At 35.4% G+C, this 17413-nt stretch overlaps 1 protein-coding gene across 3 annotated transcripts; it reads right to left on the bottom strand.

The window, feature by feature from the left end:
* Nucleotides 1-1108: 1108 nt before the first annotated feature.
* Nucleotides 1109-11955, bottom strand: LOC143451858 (interferon regulatory factor 4-like). Of its 3 annotated transcripts, none has more exons than XM_076952613.1 (8): nucleotides 11833-11955; nucleotides 11292-11429; nucleotides 8937-9133; nucleotides 8464-8656; nucleotides 7753-7958; nucleotides 7341-7566; nucleotides 6726-6827; nucleotides 1109-3144 (listed from the first exon to the last, which is right to left on the bottom strand). In XM_076952613.1, the coding sequence occupies exons 2-8, from the start codon at nucleotides 11362-11364 to the stop codon at nucleotides 2510-2512; spliced, it is 1632 nt and encodes a 543-aa protein (XP_076808728.1). In that variant the 5' UTR covers nucleotides 11365-11429; nucleotides 11833-11955; the 3' UTR covers nucleotides 1109-2509. The 3 variants fall into 3 exon arrangements, with proteins under 3 accessions (XP_076808728.1, XP_076808727.1, XP_076808729.1); XM_076952612.1 differs by having other exon boundaries at nucleotides 7341-7569; nucleotides 11833-11954; XM_076952614.1 differs by lacking the exon at nucleotides 11833-11955 and having other exon boundaries at nucleotides 7341-7569; nucleotides 11303-11424.
* Between the last annotated feature and the right edge of the window lie 5458 nt (nucleotides 11956-17413).

Genomic DNA, 17413 nt, shown 5'->3' on the forward strand with positions numbered 1-17413 from the left:
TAGCCTATTACAAAATTTGCATTTTGAAAACTTAATTCATTTTGTTAACCAGCAAAAGTTTTTTTATTGCGAAATAAACATATTTTTCTGCACGTTCATAAGAAAATGCGAGAATGAGAAATGCTTACAGTATCATAATTCATAATACATAATATATCATAATTCTAATTGGTTTAAAATGAGTTCTGACTGGAGCTGTAATAGATGGGAAGTGAGTCATAGTAAGAGATGAAATCTTTTTTTTGAAACATAACAAAATGAGAACAAGAATAAATAAATAAATAAGATGTTGTGGCTTGGAATCATAAAGTACACAAGCTGATAATGCAGTTTTGTAGTTCATCTTAAAGGTTAAGGTTTTCTTAACGGTTAAGGTAATGTAAAATACGCCCTGATAATGAGCATCGATCATTCTTTTTACTAATCAGTACAAAAAATATATGTTTAACACATATGCTAGTACGTCATTCCACTCTTTCAAATGCACATCTCGTTAATCAAAAATAGATTTTCATTTCAGTTTTTCCGATGCCACTTGCACAAAACAAAAAACCTTGAACACCGGTCACCACCGCTGTCCTAAGGCGAAATTAAATTTTAGCGAATTTCTGCTAGCATGGTAATCAAAAATTAAATGGTTAAGATCAAGTATTTAAGCAAATTTTGTTGTAATCAATTAAAACGTGGTGTTCTTTGCTCTTTTTTCCTTTTAATTTTTTGCGAAAAATCTCACTTTATCCATAAAAGGTAGATGGTTTTATTTCGGATTCATCCGTGATTAATTTGCCCAAGTTACAGCCAATTTAACGATGGAAATGTTATCATGTTGTTTTGCTTGTAGGCCAACACTATTGGCTGCAGCTTGTGAGTAATTCCTTATTTATTATGTTAGAAAAAAGAAGCGCTGTATATAACTGCAACTGTGCCGTGTGTAAGAATCAAGGAAACTGGTCTTAATAAATGACTTTCCCTTGTGAGACTATGACGTACGCTTGTTCCTGATCACTACAGCGCGTTGAAAAAATGACTTGGTAAACAACAATTTTTTGTTACAATATTTTGCTCTATTGCAGGACTAATTTCAGATGCTTAATCTGCGTGTCTGCTGTATTTTTTCTATCGCAGCATTTATTTTTTTAGTTTCGCAGTTTTATTTTGCGTCAAACACTCACCAGTACAAACATGGAACTTTTCAAAGCAGATAGTCAAGGTCAACAAGCAAAGATAAGTAATTAAATGCAGACTCAAACAAGCACAAACAACTTATAGTGTTATCAATTTCTGCAAACAAACGCTATGGAAAATCAAGGCAATGTTTTAATACAAATGCTGTGGATTTATCCGTCAAATGTTATAATAAAAACAGCACATATGGTGACAGTCAACCAAAACAAACTAAAATTAAAACTCACAAACTATGACACAGCTCACAGAAGATACCACATGCTTTTTAAAATCCCTTGTATATTTTATCCATAGCAAAATGCTAAGAAAACACTATTACATGTCATAAAAACCTTCACCTGAAATGCCCAGAAAATCGCAAAAAATTGTTGCGTTATTTTTTCAGGTTTAAAATTATTGCATTTTATTAAAACTATTTTTGACGTCAGGCTAGTTTTCAGGTATTATCAAATTAACAACATGCAAATTATGACGATAATGCAATTAACGATATCAGTTATTATAATATTAACAGTTTTTAGTAGCAGTACAAATCGCAGTCATCAACTAAAACAATTAGAATCTTAATGCAAAACAACGTCAATTATGTCACATTTCATTATTTAATTATATTCACCCGGTTAAATGAAAATCTAAGATATAATATCACATGAGTATACAGTATCATATGATGCATCATAACAATTGTATTTTTTAGCGTCTCACCAAAATAGTTTAAAAGATAATTTTTCCAATAAAACCTTATTGTGTGTTGCAGGTTTACAAATGTATAAATGAAATTACTGAAAACCATATCCTAGAAGCAATACATCATGATAGACAATAAGTAGCTCGCTTTAGCTAATGTGGCCACTGTAAAAACTCAAGCACATTAACTGAAATTTTCGGTCTATTTTAAACAGCCTAAAACAATGGTTCTCAACCGGGAGCGATTTGGCTCCGAAAGGAGAAATTTTGTTCAAGGGAGGAAATGGGGAGGAAAATAAGTATTATAAGTTTTTTTTAAATCATTGCTAATTTGCGTTATGGACTCAGCCAGACCGCAGAGTATGGCAATAGAACACATCGGGCCTCCAAAAGAGAGGTGACACTAATTTTTGCTTCGATTTGTAAAATTAGTGCCAAATATATAGATTTGCAAAATGCCAAGGCATACCGCTACATTTACAGCGGGGAGGAAATAACAGTGTTGGAGGTTTGTAAGAAAGGCATGTGAAAAAACGTTGAGAACCACTGGGCCCGAAAATCAACAAAAAACAGCATATATTAACACAGTAAAGAACTCAGTAGTTTTGTAGGACTGTCACATATTGCCTTACATGATTCAACGTAAGCGTGTGTCAAAACCGTCCAGCATTCGAATAATTTCTTCGAGAGAAGTTTGCTGGCTCATAGCTAAAAGAGAAGGGTTTGCGTTGGAAGAGAAGTTTTCCTTCAACACGGCGCTTATTGACGGTTCGACAGACACAGTTACGAGGGTGGGCTGGCCAGGCCTTGTCCCAATAATCAAGGTTATTTCGCTGTCCGCATTTTTGCCTTTTATTAAGCTCTGTATATATCTCGAGTAAGAGAATATCTCATACCACTGTTCGCGCTCCATTTTAATTGATTGCCCACTTGCTTCGTTTCTATCTAAGTAGAAGATTTGACTTTGGCACAACCTGCAAGCTTTCAAGACGTGGCCATCCAACTTCAACAAAATGCCCAGATCCGCCTTATCCAGAATCATCTGAATACCCATGCTCTTTTTAGAGTTGTCGAGGTGTCGGTCGTAGGCGGGAAAGATGAAAGTGTTCCAGTTAAACCAGTCATATTTTTTCTTATAGACGTCGGCCATTGCTTTTTGTATATCGGGATTCCCGCAAAGTAATCGGTATCCGCCATTTAAATCGAGAGTCTCTTGGCCAGCAATCATTTTTCCGTATCGCCAAGTTATTTGAAACCGTGGCAGTTGCTGACCTAAACAATAAATATTCTTACATGGAGTTTGTTGCATGCTTTTACGGTTGTAAAAACAAGCTTAAACGTAAATAAAATTTACGGTAATTTTTAAGGTTTAAAATATTATGCACAAAATCTAACAAAATACCATTTTGAAACAGTTAGAAATAAGCATGGCAGATTTTTTCAAAATTTAAAGCTGGATTACATTTGGTCAACAACAGAGGGTGTTTTAGGTGCTTGTATTTCCTTTTCTGTTTTCGAACAAAAATTGCTGGTAAATCAGTTGGGAAATAAAGAGTACAAATATTACGGTTTATATGAGGTAAGTTTTATCACACAAATTTCTGAATATCAGGACATTTTACTAGTTTGAACAACGGAAAACAGTTTTCTATCATTTTCATCAAAAAAGTTGATGTTACAAGTAAAAACCACAGTATTCCTTGACAAAACAATACTGTATTTGGTCAATGTAATTACATGAATAGAAATTGACTTATTCACGTCACGCACCTTGGTGTTAAAGATGGGCGGTAAAGCTGGGAAAAACAACAAAGAAAAAGTTGATTCCTGTTAATTAGAAATTTATGGAAGTTTGATTTATCGTCGAATGTACAATGTTTTCAGGTGAAACTACAACAGCCTAATTGTTAAAGTACTACATGTGTTTGGTGGGCCTGGCATAAATCGTTGATAAAAAAAACTTTGGCTAAAATAAGCTTCTAAATATACACTCAAACATAGCAATTACGTTCAATGGTTAGGCCTACTGTGACGCATTTGCATAGAACTTGAGGACTGTTTTTTCGTGCTTTTATTTTTGCATTTTTCCCGCTGCTTTCAAGCTTCATTTTGGAACTAATATAATGATTAAACGGGTAACACTACAAGTAGTTTTCAACAATTTAACAACATTTATTTCACTGCTTCTGAAACAAACGTCTTGAAAGTACGAAAAAAACAACGTTTTAAATGTACAAGTCCCGGTCTTATTTTATAAAGTAAAGTTGTTAAAAAGTTACTCAAATTAACTGTACAACACTGAACCAAAAGAAAAAAAACTTTTGCGCGCGCAATGTCACTGGTTGCTGTAATTAGGCTGGCAGCGCTGTACCGTACAGCACTTATTATATCAGCAGTGCGCCATTTTGTTTTTTTCGATCAAATTTGTCCCGGTGGCTATTGGTTCAAAATTCAGTTTCATCTGTGTCAGTTCTAGAACTTGAAGTTTTTAGTCTTTTTCACTAAATCAAAAAAAACGATTTTACAATCTAGAAAATGAACAAATTAAAACACCGCAAACACTTTTGGAAAAATCGTACCATGCAATGAAATCAACTAAAAAACAAGGTTTAAAAACTTTGAAACGTTGGCTTAAATTAAATTATATCGGCGTGTGTTCAAAGAACGGAATTTACAATAATCACAACATTTGCACACGTGCAGTTATTTACGCGTGTGATTAAGACTTCTAAAGATCATGGAAGAAAATAAAACGTTACTGAAATCATTACGTCTGCTTCATTATTGTAACTACATCTTGCCTCGCGTGTCCTCCAATTAAAGCGTATACAAGAGAGCTTTGTACAGTTCACGCGTATTATGTTTGTTTGGGCTTGGTTCAGACATAGTTTTAAACCGCTCTGAAAGTCGATCAGCAGAATCAACTTTGGTTGGAAATCTGCCTGGTAACAAGTGGGAAGATGCCCAGCCGCCAAAAAATATCGCCCGAATCAAGGTGACAAGAGGTGCGTAAAATTACCTCGCTGTGACAAGGCTGTTATGGAAAGGTTATGGTGCCTCTAGCTAAATCAAAATGTAAAATAGTTCTTATTACCTTTATGTTTATCTTCTAACATTTTCATAACTTGCCCATAGCCGTATAGCCTACAAAAGCAAGAGATCAATATTTTGCTAATTTGTCAATCATTTTTTGAAATTAACGACATGGTGATCGTCTACCAATACAACTTGTCAAAGTATCCAGAGACAAAAATAACAGCACGTATTGTCGTACTTCTAGATTGTGGCAGAGACAGACAAATCAATTAGAGTTTTAAACTTAACTGAGGCACCAGTAACTGTTATGATTGCATCTTTAAACGTGTACAGTAACTGTGTTTTAGCCTCTTGTCTCTCGTAATTACCCAGCACATGCTGTACGTGTATATTTTAAAACAAATACTAAAACTAGACTATCATGTTTTGACGTACAACAAGTGCGGATAATTAATCTGAAAAACTTTTTCAAAGTCGATTTTTAAATGTTTTTTTGTACTTTTGTGGAGATATCAAACGAAGTAAGAAAAGGTGTGCAAAATACATATTTTCTACCGTTTTGATGTCGCGGTTTAGAAGGCCTCATCCAAAACACAACTACCACAGACACAAATAACTAAACTACAAAGAAAAGAATGTTTGAAAACTGCTTTCATATTAACATTGACTATTGATTTTTCTATAGCGGCGCTTTGCTTGGCCAATATTTACAAAGCTTTATTTTGTAGCAAAAGAAACGCGCGGTACAGTTTGCGAATGGTGTAATTAGTGTGTTTTTTTAGTGTTACACTGTACAAATTGTCAATCAAAATGACAGCGTTCGCAAACAACGATAAAAAAGAACGAAAACGTCGTGTATACTGCCTTACGTTTACGTTACGGTGACCCTTGTTTAAATGAAGCGTGCCTTTTGTTATTCACGCTTATGAATTCTTTAATCGGCAAGCACGCCCACTGGACGGCCGAAAATTTACGGTTCAAACTTGTGCGACTTGCAAAATATCTATCGTATAGTGTGGGCGTGTTACAGCTCTCGCTACTTTGAAAAACACATTGCTACCCAGTGAGGATTTCACCTTTTGCCGAGAGCCTATGGTTTCCTTGAGTCATTACAGTAGCTAAATACACTCCCGCTATAACTGCGAGTTGGAATTTTACTTGTCCCAACTTTAAGCTATGTCCCAACTCCCATACCTATTACGTGTCTTTTCTTTTCGTCAATGGCCGTGAAACCTGGACAAACGTATATAATTGAAAACGTAGGTTACGCCAAAATAAGTTCGTTGTTGTTACGCTTGTCGATAAGCTTTGGACGGTAATTGCTTAGGTGGCTTTAAAACAGCATCAACAAAAAAGAGCAATGGTAAGAGGTCACAGGTTTACGCCCATATAGTATGACAGAAAAAGCAACTACAGTACCAAGTTTATGATAAGCTAATAGCACGCGGAAAAAAACAAGGCAACCGTTGCCTCACAAAGGAAGTTGTTAACATTATGAAGTCTACGAATGCGTACACATGCTCGTAGCAAAGGAATTCAATTTGATATAAATGCAAATTCACTGTCGATGAAGGGTAGCGCTTTATTAAACCAATACCCTGCTATTTCCATTCCATTACCGTTTTAATAAGAACGAATGACGAATTCAATTGACCAGAGTGTTTAAAATGGCCGGGAAAAAATCAGCGTAAACAACCGCAAATACAGCACAGTACCTAAATTTATTGTTTTATGCCTTGCCCAAATTGTTGAAACGAAAGATAATTCCAATTCACGATGTCTTTGCCTAAATTGTTTTATGAATAGCATAAACTTACTGGACACTTGAAACTTGTCCAGGAAAGCCTGTAACGACTCACAGTACAGAGCAGATGGCTGAGATGACTGAAGAGAAACAAACTGTACGTCTGGCGATGTTGCTGAAAACACATGAATAGGAAACTGTAGAAATCTACGGTAACAATTGATAGTTAGCTAAAAATAATTCAATGAAGGCTAAACAAACACACATGACGTGTCTATTAGAAACATGCATGCCATGACGCAGGCAAGTTTAGCAAACTGGCGTCGACAGGCAGGAAATCAGCAACGAGTGTGTATAATGACCTGACCCGGTCTGGGGCTGGGGTAGGGAAACTTTTCGTAGTCGAAGGCAGCGTTTCAGTTATCTTGAAGTCATTCAGACGACAACTCTTAAACAATTCATTACAGAGATTGGATTTTGTTCTTGTTTTTCTTTTTTTAAGCAAGCAAATGTTTAAAGTTCCTCACAAACCTCTCGAAAACACCGCACTTTCCCCACCCCTGGTCTAGGTTGCACTTCAAATACAACGAAAAAAAAACAGCTCTCGCCGATTGTACAATTCATAAAATATGCTCGTACATGCACAGAACAGTAATAACTGATATAATACAAAGGATGTGGATCATACCTGGGGGCGGACTGACAAGAATTTCCTGCGCACACAACGTATGTTCCTCGGTCTGGTATTGAGTTTCTACCATAGCAGAGTGATAACTAATCGGGGCTTCCGCGAAACTGTTGCGATCTATTGGTAGAGGGGAAGCAACCTGTAATGTGTTCATCTCTGGGGCAACAGGCGGTGTACTTTGCAAGAAACTGCGGAATTCGCCGTCTACTTGCTGACGATCAAAGTCCTGCTAAAGATTTGTTGGTCAAAACCAGACTGCAAAATCCTTTCTTTTCTCATAAAAGTTAACACACTAACCAATTTTGCTTACAAATATTGTAAATCTACATCTTTTACGCTTAGTGATAAGCACAGCGATGTCCATGCCTTAGAGACATCATACCATACCATACTTAATTTATATTTCTCTTACTAGAAACGCATTGTTTAGTGTATCAGAATCAAATCCAAGAAGTTCAGAGAGATTTTCACCATCGGGAAACACTTCCTCAACTAAAGGAGCTTCAGTGGGCTTTTTGCTCTCCGGTGTGCCCAGTGAATTTTGGGGTGAAGGTGACACTGTTGAACGTGGCCGCTTTCGACTCTTTTCCGAAGTAGGAGCTTTTGCTGATTTTTTAACTTCATAAAAGAGATGTACAAAAGATTTGTAAGACATGCTATCCATTTATAGCAAAAATGTAATAAGCACAGAAAATAGCAGAATGCCATATTGTTCTTAGCATATGAGAACTTAATCACAGTACTTCTAAAATGTCATACTCATAAATAAAGATGATTGGTCTTAGGAAAAACGCTTTAAACCTAAAATTTGCTTTATCTCCGCGGCAAAATTTAAATTGCACTAAAATTATAATGTTCTTTCAAAAGTCTGGATATGTTCATGAAAAAAAGTGTCAAATCATTTTATTTCAAAGAAAACTATGCATCTAAAATCAATTTTCCTTTCTTGAGACACATTTTATGGTTAAATACTATCTAGTATTTTGCAGCTTGTAACTGCTGTTATTTAAAAACTACTTTGACAAAAAAGGTAACTTTCTGCCCAGTTTTGTTAAATTGGGGAGTTAATATTCCTGCTCTTATCATTTAAGTATAGCAGTTAATGATGATAAAATTAAAATACCTTTTTGCTTAACTTCTTCAGGAGTTAAAAGCTTGTAGAGTTTGTAATTTCCAGTCTGTTTTCCTGTTTGGCTTTTCTCTTTTAATTCTTGAAAGTCGTCAGATTTGTTCATAGCACATCGAAAATTTCCCTTAAGCTTTTTAAAATCTTTTAATTTTCCCTCATCTGTTGAACCCCTGTGAATTGCCCAGGCCTGTGCAAATTTAAAAGGGTATATTTCACTCCATCTTGCAATTAAAGCCCATGGTTACATTACAAAGCAAGATTTACTTAAACTATACACTGCAAGTATTCCTTTGCATTGGATAAGTTATCCTGTGACACTGGTATCGAATAAATATAACTTTCATTAAAGTACCACACCCAAATGGTGATGGGCTTTTAGGAAAGGTTGCGTCCATTTTGTTTTAAAAGTAAGAGTTTGGCTGGAACACTGTATGTTAACTTTATAACTGCACGAAATTGCAACAAACCTTGAATATTTCATAATGTGCCTCCCAATCAGGATGACCCTTTTGTGTCCACGGAATTTTGAATGTTTGCGTTTCTTTATTAACCCATTGCAAACCTGGAAATTTTTCTTGGTCATTTTTATCCAGTTTGTTTTTGAGCCATTGTCTCAAAGGAAGCTTGAATTCTTCTTCTGACATAGTTTTTCTTAATGCTGAAGCTGAATAAAAATTAACATTGAAAGACTAATTCCTTAAAAATATTTGACTGATTAAAGTGAGCACCATGTACAAAATAAACAACATTGTCTATTGAAGTAACACAACCAATTTTAAAATCAAATAAATTTTAGAATATCAGTGTAAGCTTGATACTTTATAAATATTTTCAAATTGCATATTACTGCACAAACAAGCATAATTATGTTTGCATGACTGTGAGACCACCGAACTTTATTATGCGCATTGTCTTGGGCAGGGAAAACTTATCTGGCTAATAGTCACTTAGCAGCAAAAGTTCTTAAATTTGTGGGAATTTGCTGTTCTGTTAATCGATTTAATGCTTGATTTGTTTATTTCAGCGATAAAGCATGACATACGTTGCCAATACAACATTTTTCATTTCGATTGTTAAGAATATGTAAAACTTTTGCTATTAATTAACGATGTAACTTGGCAATTAGTGACTATGGTGACTAACCGGCAGCTAAAAGCTAATGCCATCCGACTACCAGCTAAAGAAAAACTGTCAAAACTTTAGCTTGATAAACAAAACTTAAACCAGAATACTACGATACCAATTTTTTCAGTCTTTCAGGTACTCCATTTTATCGTACTCTGAGCAAAACTCTTCGAACTGTTTTCTACTATATACCAATCACACAGCTTGGCTTCAATGACCTCATGGTTAAATCACTCTGTTTGGTAGTGTACATCAACGCTGAGTATTCCAACGGCAATAACTGACCAATTCTTTTTAATGAAAACTTCTTTTCTTGGTACTGTCACTGTACCAGACTGTGCCACGTTGCCAAACTAAAGTGAATCATGTGACCACGTTATCGGGCATTACTCTGCTTTTTTCCCCTCTCTTAACAGTTTTGGTGGAAACTTAAACTACAGTCAGCCTGTGAGTCGATTCTTCAGTAAGTAGCATTCAACTAACTATGCTCACTATTTGCACAACTGGATTAGTAAATCAGCTGTATACGTGTGTGTCATATTTACTTGTTTCCAAAAAGTAAAACATTAACTTCACAATGAAGACAAACGATACCACTGCAATTGCTAAATCAACATATTTTGAACCGATTGAAAGACTTTTGTTTCACATAAACAATATTGCATAACAATGTCCGAGATATCTTGATACCAGATTGTTATGATTTTTGAATCACTCTAAGAGATATAATCACAAATAGTTATAAATCACTAATGAGTAATGAGTGATTCATAAGTAAAAATAAAGAAATTTTCCATAGTTGTGAGCCTACGAATATTATGTACTATAATTATGATTAAAATCTAATTGCACAGCAAAGAAACTCCAATTACCTATTTTGGTCAGACATGTTATTAACTTTATCACAACAAATGCATTGCCTTTGCATACATGGCATTATTATTTGCAGAATTAAACCAAAAAAGGCTCTACTGAGGCTAAACAAGTATTTATATATACTACATCGTCACAGTCATACTCATTGTGTTCTAAATTCATGCTCTTAAACTCATGTTTGCTACATTTTAGTATGTACCAATAACCTTTGGCAAGCTATAGACATTTGAAATCAGTAAATGTAACGTAACTGAAACTTGCTAAAAGTCTGTTTTTATCTTAGTACGGTCTGCCTAAAGAAAGAGAAAAAAATCAATGTATAATGTACACAAATGATAACTGACTCCATAAAATAAAAAAAAACCTTTTTCTATTTGCACGCGCTATGAAGCCATGGTCTGTGTAACCTTTTTCTTCGGTGCATTCCCTTTTTTCTTTTCTCTTAAATCATAGTTGCCGTCATTATCTTATTTAAAACACTGTACATACAATTGTGAACTATCACAGCTGTTTTGGTGTCGTAGTGCACTACACGAGCATTAATAAATTCAGGATATGTATAATAGGCCTATTAATGCTATATACAGACAAAACGACATGCAACAGATATGAGCCAGAATGCAGTGTTAGCATTTCAGTGCTCGGAAATGTCTTATACTACTAATTCACATTAAAATTGATTCCTACAACAGTTTTTTATAGGAAGTTAAGCACATTTTATGGATTGTTTTAGATATGAACTAGCTTACGATTAAAATATCAAACAGCAATATTTCAAACCATGACAAATGAATATTTTGCAATAGAACAAAGCCACATACCTGTGACATACATTAAGTGGCTATCCGGATATGCAGATAGAGGCCCAGCATCAATATGATCAAAATAAGGCATGAGAAAAGTCAGTATATCCAAACAAATTCACAAATTCAACATCAACACTTGTCATCAAGTAATATCTGAAAATAATTTTAGTTAAATTGTTTGAAAACGGTCTGCAAAAGTTAACTAAGATAAAATTTTGATCACCGCCTTTTTGCATTTGGTATCAGGTCATCAGTTATGATCATGAATAATCATCCAATGCATTTGAGAATAAAATAATTAATTGAAGAAAGCTTTTGAGATCCGGATTTTACAACTAGGTTAAAAGTTAGGGGCACAGAACGACAATTTCAAACAGATATAGATCATCTTGTATTGTAAATGCCTTCACAAAAATTCAAAGACTTAGCCTAACAGAAATAACAAGACTACGCAGTAGGCCTACGCAAAACAGCCTGCAGTATTAACTCTATCAGACTAAAACTTGCTAAACACAAGAACACTGCAAACCTGAAATAAGTTATCAAGATTACAAACCTGTGCTGGCTTCTTATACACCAAATTTTGTTATCGTCTTTTTTCCACATCGTTTCGAAAGTTTATAACCTTTGTTTAACACTAGCAAATCAGTAACAAATACCACAATTTTGACTTCAGAGCAAAGGAAAACTCTTCTTTCGCCCACCGGGAATCCCCCATTACGAAATCTTATTTCCTTCCGTGTTTTTGGTCTTGCTGGAATATTTCGATCTTCTAAAAATTAGTTAAAAATCGTTGTGATTTTCAGAGTTACTTGCAAGGTACATTACTGTTGGAAGAATAAATTTCTTGCTTTGATTACTATAAAGCATCGATGATTGAGGACTACTTTAAACTAAGATAACCTATGCACCCAAAGTTTTCGTCAACACCTTGCAAAAAATATTACATTATGCTATAATAGCTATTGCTGTGAAATCACTAAACAGCTCAGTTATAGATAAGATTAAAGCAAGGCGTCCACCAATCAAACTTTAGCTAAATGGTGTTTCCATTTATACATGAAATTAATACGCATATATAGATATTCATGAAGTTGTTACGTGAAAAACAAGTCACTTTTCTCTAGAGTTCGAGTCATATTAATTTTATCAGTGATAAAATTATCACAACGTAGTAGCCTTGCCTGCACTATGATTATTAAAATAAACACAACAACAAAGTCAAAAATATTTACCGTAATTAAGTCCACAGATAAAGCACGGAAACCAGAGAACGTATTGCTTTTATAAAATTATGCAGGCTATTTTGAATTTATTCTGGTGATGATAGCCTAACTATCAATTCTGTTCGTGAAAAATATGTAACGCCCTTTTATTACGTCCGTGCGTTCGAGCAGCATTACGCAGCCTGATTATTTTATTATAAGAAATTCTGTACGTGCGTTCTTAATTCCTTATATATTAGAGTACTTGTTTGAGTGCAGCTTCAAAGCTCTAACGTTTGCAACCCTATGTGGATGCGAGTTCGTGTGGGTGCGACAAGTGCAATTAAGTTAAGTGCAGTCCCGTGTGGGTACAATTACGTTATGTGCAATTCCGTAGGTGCAATGACTATGGAACTTTACCACATACCGGTAGGTGACACCAAAGTTAAATACTTATTTTATTGCGATAACACTAAAATATTTTTGTAATTATATCCTAACACATTGCTTCTTCCCTGCCATAAAAATCATATCTTGTTTTTGTTTGGTAAAAGCATTTTACAATCCATTACATAAGACATTTTTTTTTAATAAAACAAGATTTTAGATTTAACAACTAATGACTAATGAGCCAATGTTAAGGCAAAGTATCTTTTGTACGTCATCTGAAACATTTGATATAATATTTATAGAGAAGAGTTAATTTATTTTGCAACGTGTTTTTAATTTATAAGTTTAGATTACAGTATTTCTAAACTAAATCTGAGTTTAAAGAGAGAATACTATCATTCTCTTCGCTTATGGTTTCCACACTACCAGATGCAGCGTAGTTTGTATGGGGAATGACAAGTCAATTGGCCAGATGGATCAAATCAGGAGGCTGCAACCTTTTTCATTTTTTGGTCACTTTCAAAAATTGCGGTAAAAATAAGGGCCAGTCACAATCAAAAACGTGTAGACCTAATCTAATGAAAGCTATTTTATTTAGTGGCTTTGGTGAGGAAAACGCGTTTTTTATTAATTTATTTAAACATTTATTCCTTTGCTTGCCACTAAAAAGTTAGATGACAGTGTATTTGACCTTTCTTTTCTTCTGTAAAACATGGAATGTTTATTTTTTGCCGCTTTTCGGCCGAAAAAAGCAAGAAAGTGGTGTTTAGCTTGCTGGTGTGCAATACCGTTTGGAAAAAACATCCCCGGTGAGCACGTGTCACATGGTCTGCAGTACGATTAAAGATCACACTGACTGGATTGGCGGAGTGCATTGTGGCCGACGGGCCGCCAGTAGCATATGCATGGATTGATTCACTGGTCAACAAATTTTTTTTTTTTTTTTTGTTGCATGAGATTTTTTAACTGATTCTACACAATCTTGGGATGCTGATTTCAAATCTGCAATCAGTTTCTTTATGCATGCTCTAGTTTTTATGCAATCGAAAATTTAAATTTTTTCGTTTCTGGCTCATATTTAGTGTGCGCTGTCTGTATGGTACAGTACCAGTGTTTCAGATAGAAGCTTTCAGCTCTTTTAAGTTGTAGCCTACTGCTGTTTAAGGGCGTTTGAAGAAGCTAAGCAGTTTGATTATAGTGAGGTATTGCGGATAGATGCTGTAGGATAGGTTATAAGCTCTATTTTACACTCGTAAATGCTAAAATAAACCTGATTCATTTTGTTATATCAGTGGTGTGCAGTGTTTTTTTTAAGGTGTTTTGAGGGACCGTTTCGGTCCCCCAAATTTCTCCAGCGGTTTCCCAAAATTTGGACTTGCAACTACAGGCTATTTTTTGGTATTTAAATGAAACACTTGCGGTCTCTTAAAACTACTTAGCGGTCACCCAAACCAAACCTTAAAAAAAACCCTGGTGGTGTGTACACGCTTTTTTCGTCAAAGATGAAATATAACATCGTTCGTGAAGCCTGCCTACAGAGCTTACTTTGGCATCCATCTTGGCGATCAAGATAAGAAATGGTCTCCACATATTGTGTGCCATAACTGCGAAGAAATGCTCAGAGACTGAACAAAAGGAAAGCGGAAGAGTCTACCTTTTTGCATTCCAATGGTGTGGCGTGAACCCCAAGATCACACGACTGGCTGCTACTTTTGCATGGTAAATATAAAAGGTGTTGGCAGGAAGAGCCGACTAATGCTTTCTTATCCAAGTATACCATCAGCTATACGACCTGTTCCGCACTCTGATAGATTCCCTCCTCCAGTCTTTAGTGGTTTTACATTTTCTGAAGATGAGGAAACTGAATCGGAAAGGGAAGAGGTTATGGAAATGGAGTATAAAAGAACAGATACAGAATCTAAACACTCTTCTGGTGAAACCAGAGTAGCTGTTCAGCACTTTAATCAATCAGAACTGAATGACTTAGTAGGCCTACGTGATTTAGATTTGTCCAAGCAAGAAGCTCAGCTCTTAGCCTCCAGACTCAAGGAAAAACAGGTTCTAGATCAATCTGTAAAGGTTTCCTTTTTTCGAAAAAGAGAAGAACTCTTTCTTCCCTATTTTTCAGAGGAAAATATGCTGGTATATTGCAACGATATACCTGGTCTTCTCGAACAACTGGGTATCTCCTCGTATGATCCAGAACAATGGCGATTGTTTTTGGACAGTTCCAAGCGCGGCCTCAAGTGTGTCCTTTTACACAATGGAAAAGTTTATGAAGCTGTTCCAGTTGGTAACTCCACTGTCTTAAAGGAACGTCATGATGACATTAGAATTGTTATGGATTTGCTAAGATAACATGAGCACAACTGGATCATTTGTGTTAACCTCAAAATGGTTAGTTTTCTGCTAGGTCAGCAAAAAGGATACACTAAATATCTATGTTATCTATGCATGTGGGACAGCAGAGCACGTGAAAAACATTGGACACAGAAGGAGCGGCCCTTACGTGAAACATTTCAAGTTGGCATGCCTAATGTAACACACAACCCAATCGTAAGCAGAGACAAAATTGTTTTTTGGCCCCTGCACATCAAACTAGGTCTCATAAGTCATAACACAGTTTGTTAAAGCTCTAAATCCTGACAACGAGTCCTTTCATCATCTTCTTTACACTTTCCCTGCTTTGTCATATGATAAAATTAAAGCAGCAAACTAAAAAAGCGTACAAACGCAGAAGTTATTGGATTGCCATTTCAATGTCATTTTGCAAAAAAAAATCGCTTATTACATGTATTTTACCAGCAAAAATGTTCTTTGTTACATTTTTTCAAACATTTGGTGCCTAATTGTCTGTAAATACAAATGCTAGTGGTAACACAATAATTTCTGGGAACCTATTTTTGTTTTGAGGTTGGTTATTCGACTATAAGCAAGAACTTCATTTGACAAATCATGTAATTTTCAGAAAATTTGAATTTAGTAAACAAAAAATAAAAAATCTCAATTTGCAAAAAATCTAGACCTTTCAGAAAAAAACTAAGGTCAGATTCGGATTCAGCGCCCCCAAATTAGGTAAGAACAAGTGTTGGTAGAAATGCAACAAAATTTTTGTTGACCAGTGTTACATTTACTACAATTCTAACAATGAAAGTTTGTTTATGTTACATTCTGTCATTAAACTATAAAATAAACACAGGTTTTTATCATTCATCTGTATAAGGTTATCGGCAGGGATGCCATACCGTCCTTATTTCTAAGATTTGTCCTTATTTTAAAGGTCCGTGTCTTAGAAAATATGTTTGTCCTATTTTCGTCTTATTTTTAGGACAAGGGATCGTATTTTGGGCATTTTGACACCTGTGGTATACAATTTTGTACCAAAGTAATACCAAAATGAAGAACATGCAGATAGTGTCTTGTTTTTTTTAGGAACATGGGTTGCTTTCTCCTGTTGTGCACTGTTTAGGGTGGTATTCGTCTTTCGTTTCCCAGTCGTCCTTATTTTTGAGTAGAGACCGATGGCAACCATGTATAGAAATAAAAACAAATATTGTTGGCCTTGTCAACAAACACTTTCTATATACTGTTGGGTTGAAGATATAGCCTAAATTGCATTTGCAGTTTATGAGAAGTTGACATGGTGGGATAAAGTTGCACTGATAATAGTGATCAGTGTAAAATAAATTCAAAAACCATTTTTTCTCAGACAGCAAGAGCCATTTGAATCGATGCCGCGCAAGCGTTTTTGTAAAGTTTTCTGTTCAAGTGTGGCGGCAGCGCTGACGGGGTGACCTCACTCTGACTCTATCACTTTAACAAAGATACACTACATTAAGTATTTACATTTTGCGAGAAAGAATGGGCTACTTAAACGCGAAGTTGAAATATCTATACAAAGCTTCATAAACACGCACTCTGTAAGAGTTGAGACGGCATAACGATAAAAGTTAAGCTACTTGAAGACGAAGTTTAAAACTGGCACAATCTGGTCACATGGTGGGAGTGAAAACCAGCAATGAGAAGCGAAACAAGCCTTGTGAAGCAAGTTCGCCGCGTCTTGAAGCCAAGCATTTAACCATTGCAGTCTTTTGAGTCCGCCAATTATCAACATAGTTTAGGTCAATTACTACAAACCATCAGCGAAAGGTTTATATGCTGAAGAAGTTTGGTAAACAAGCGATTAAGTGCAAGAGAGGTTGCAAGTTGGAGTATTGTTGTCGTTCATTCTCATTAGTCACTATCAACACGAAAACGTTGTAAGAACGGTTGTAACGGTTATTCAGAGAATATTTCAAGAGAACTACTGGCAAGGTCTTTAAATGATTAGATGAGATTTTCTAATTTGCCGTTGGATCCGGTTCTTTCTCGAGTGGAATGCGCTGAACAGAACCTGATCAAAATTTCGGGAGCATTTCCAACAATCTGAGTTTTTTCGTCTACATGAGGTTTCTTTGTCTTGTCATTCATGCAAGAACCTTTTTAGAGTACACCGCTGCGTGGAGAAAAATTTCAAAAGAACATTGCAAAACCGTGAATCTA

Source organism: Clavelina lepadiformis, chromosome 4 (assembly GCF_947623445.1).
Source record: "Clavelina lepadiformis chromosome 4, kaClaLepa1.1, whole genome shotgun sequence".
In the NCBI taxonomy this organism is placed as follows: Eukaryota; Metazoa; Chordata; class Ascidiacea; order Aplousobranchia; family Clavelinidae; genus Clavelina; species Clavelina lepadiformis.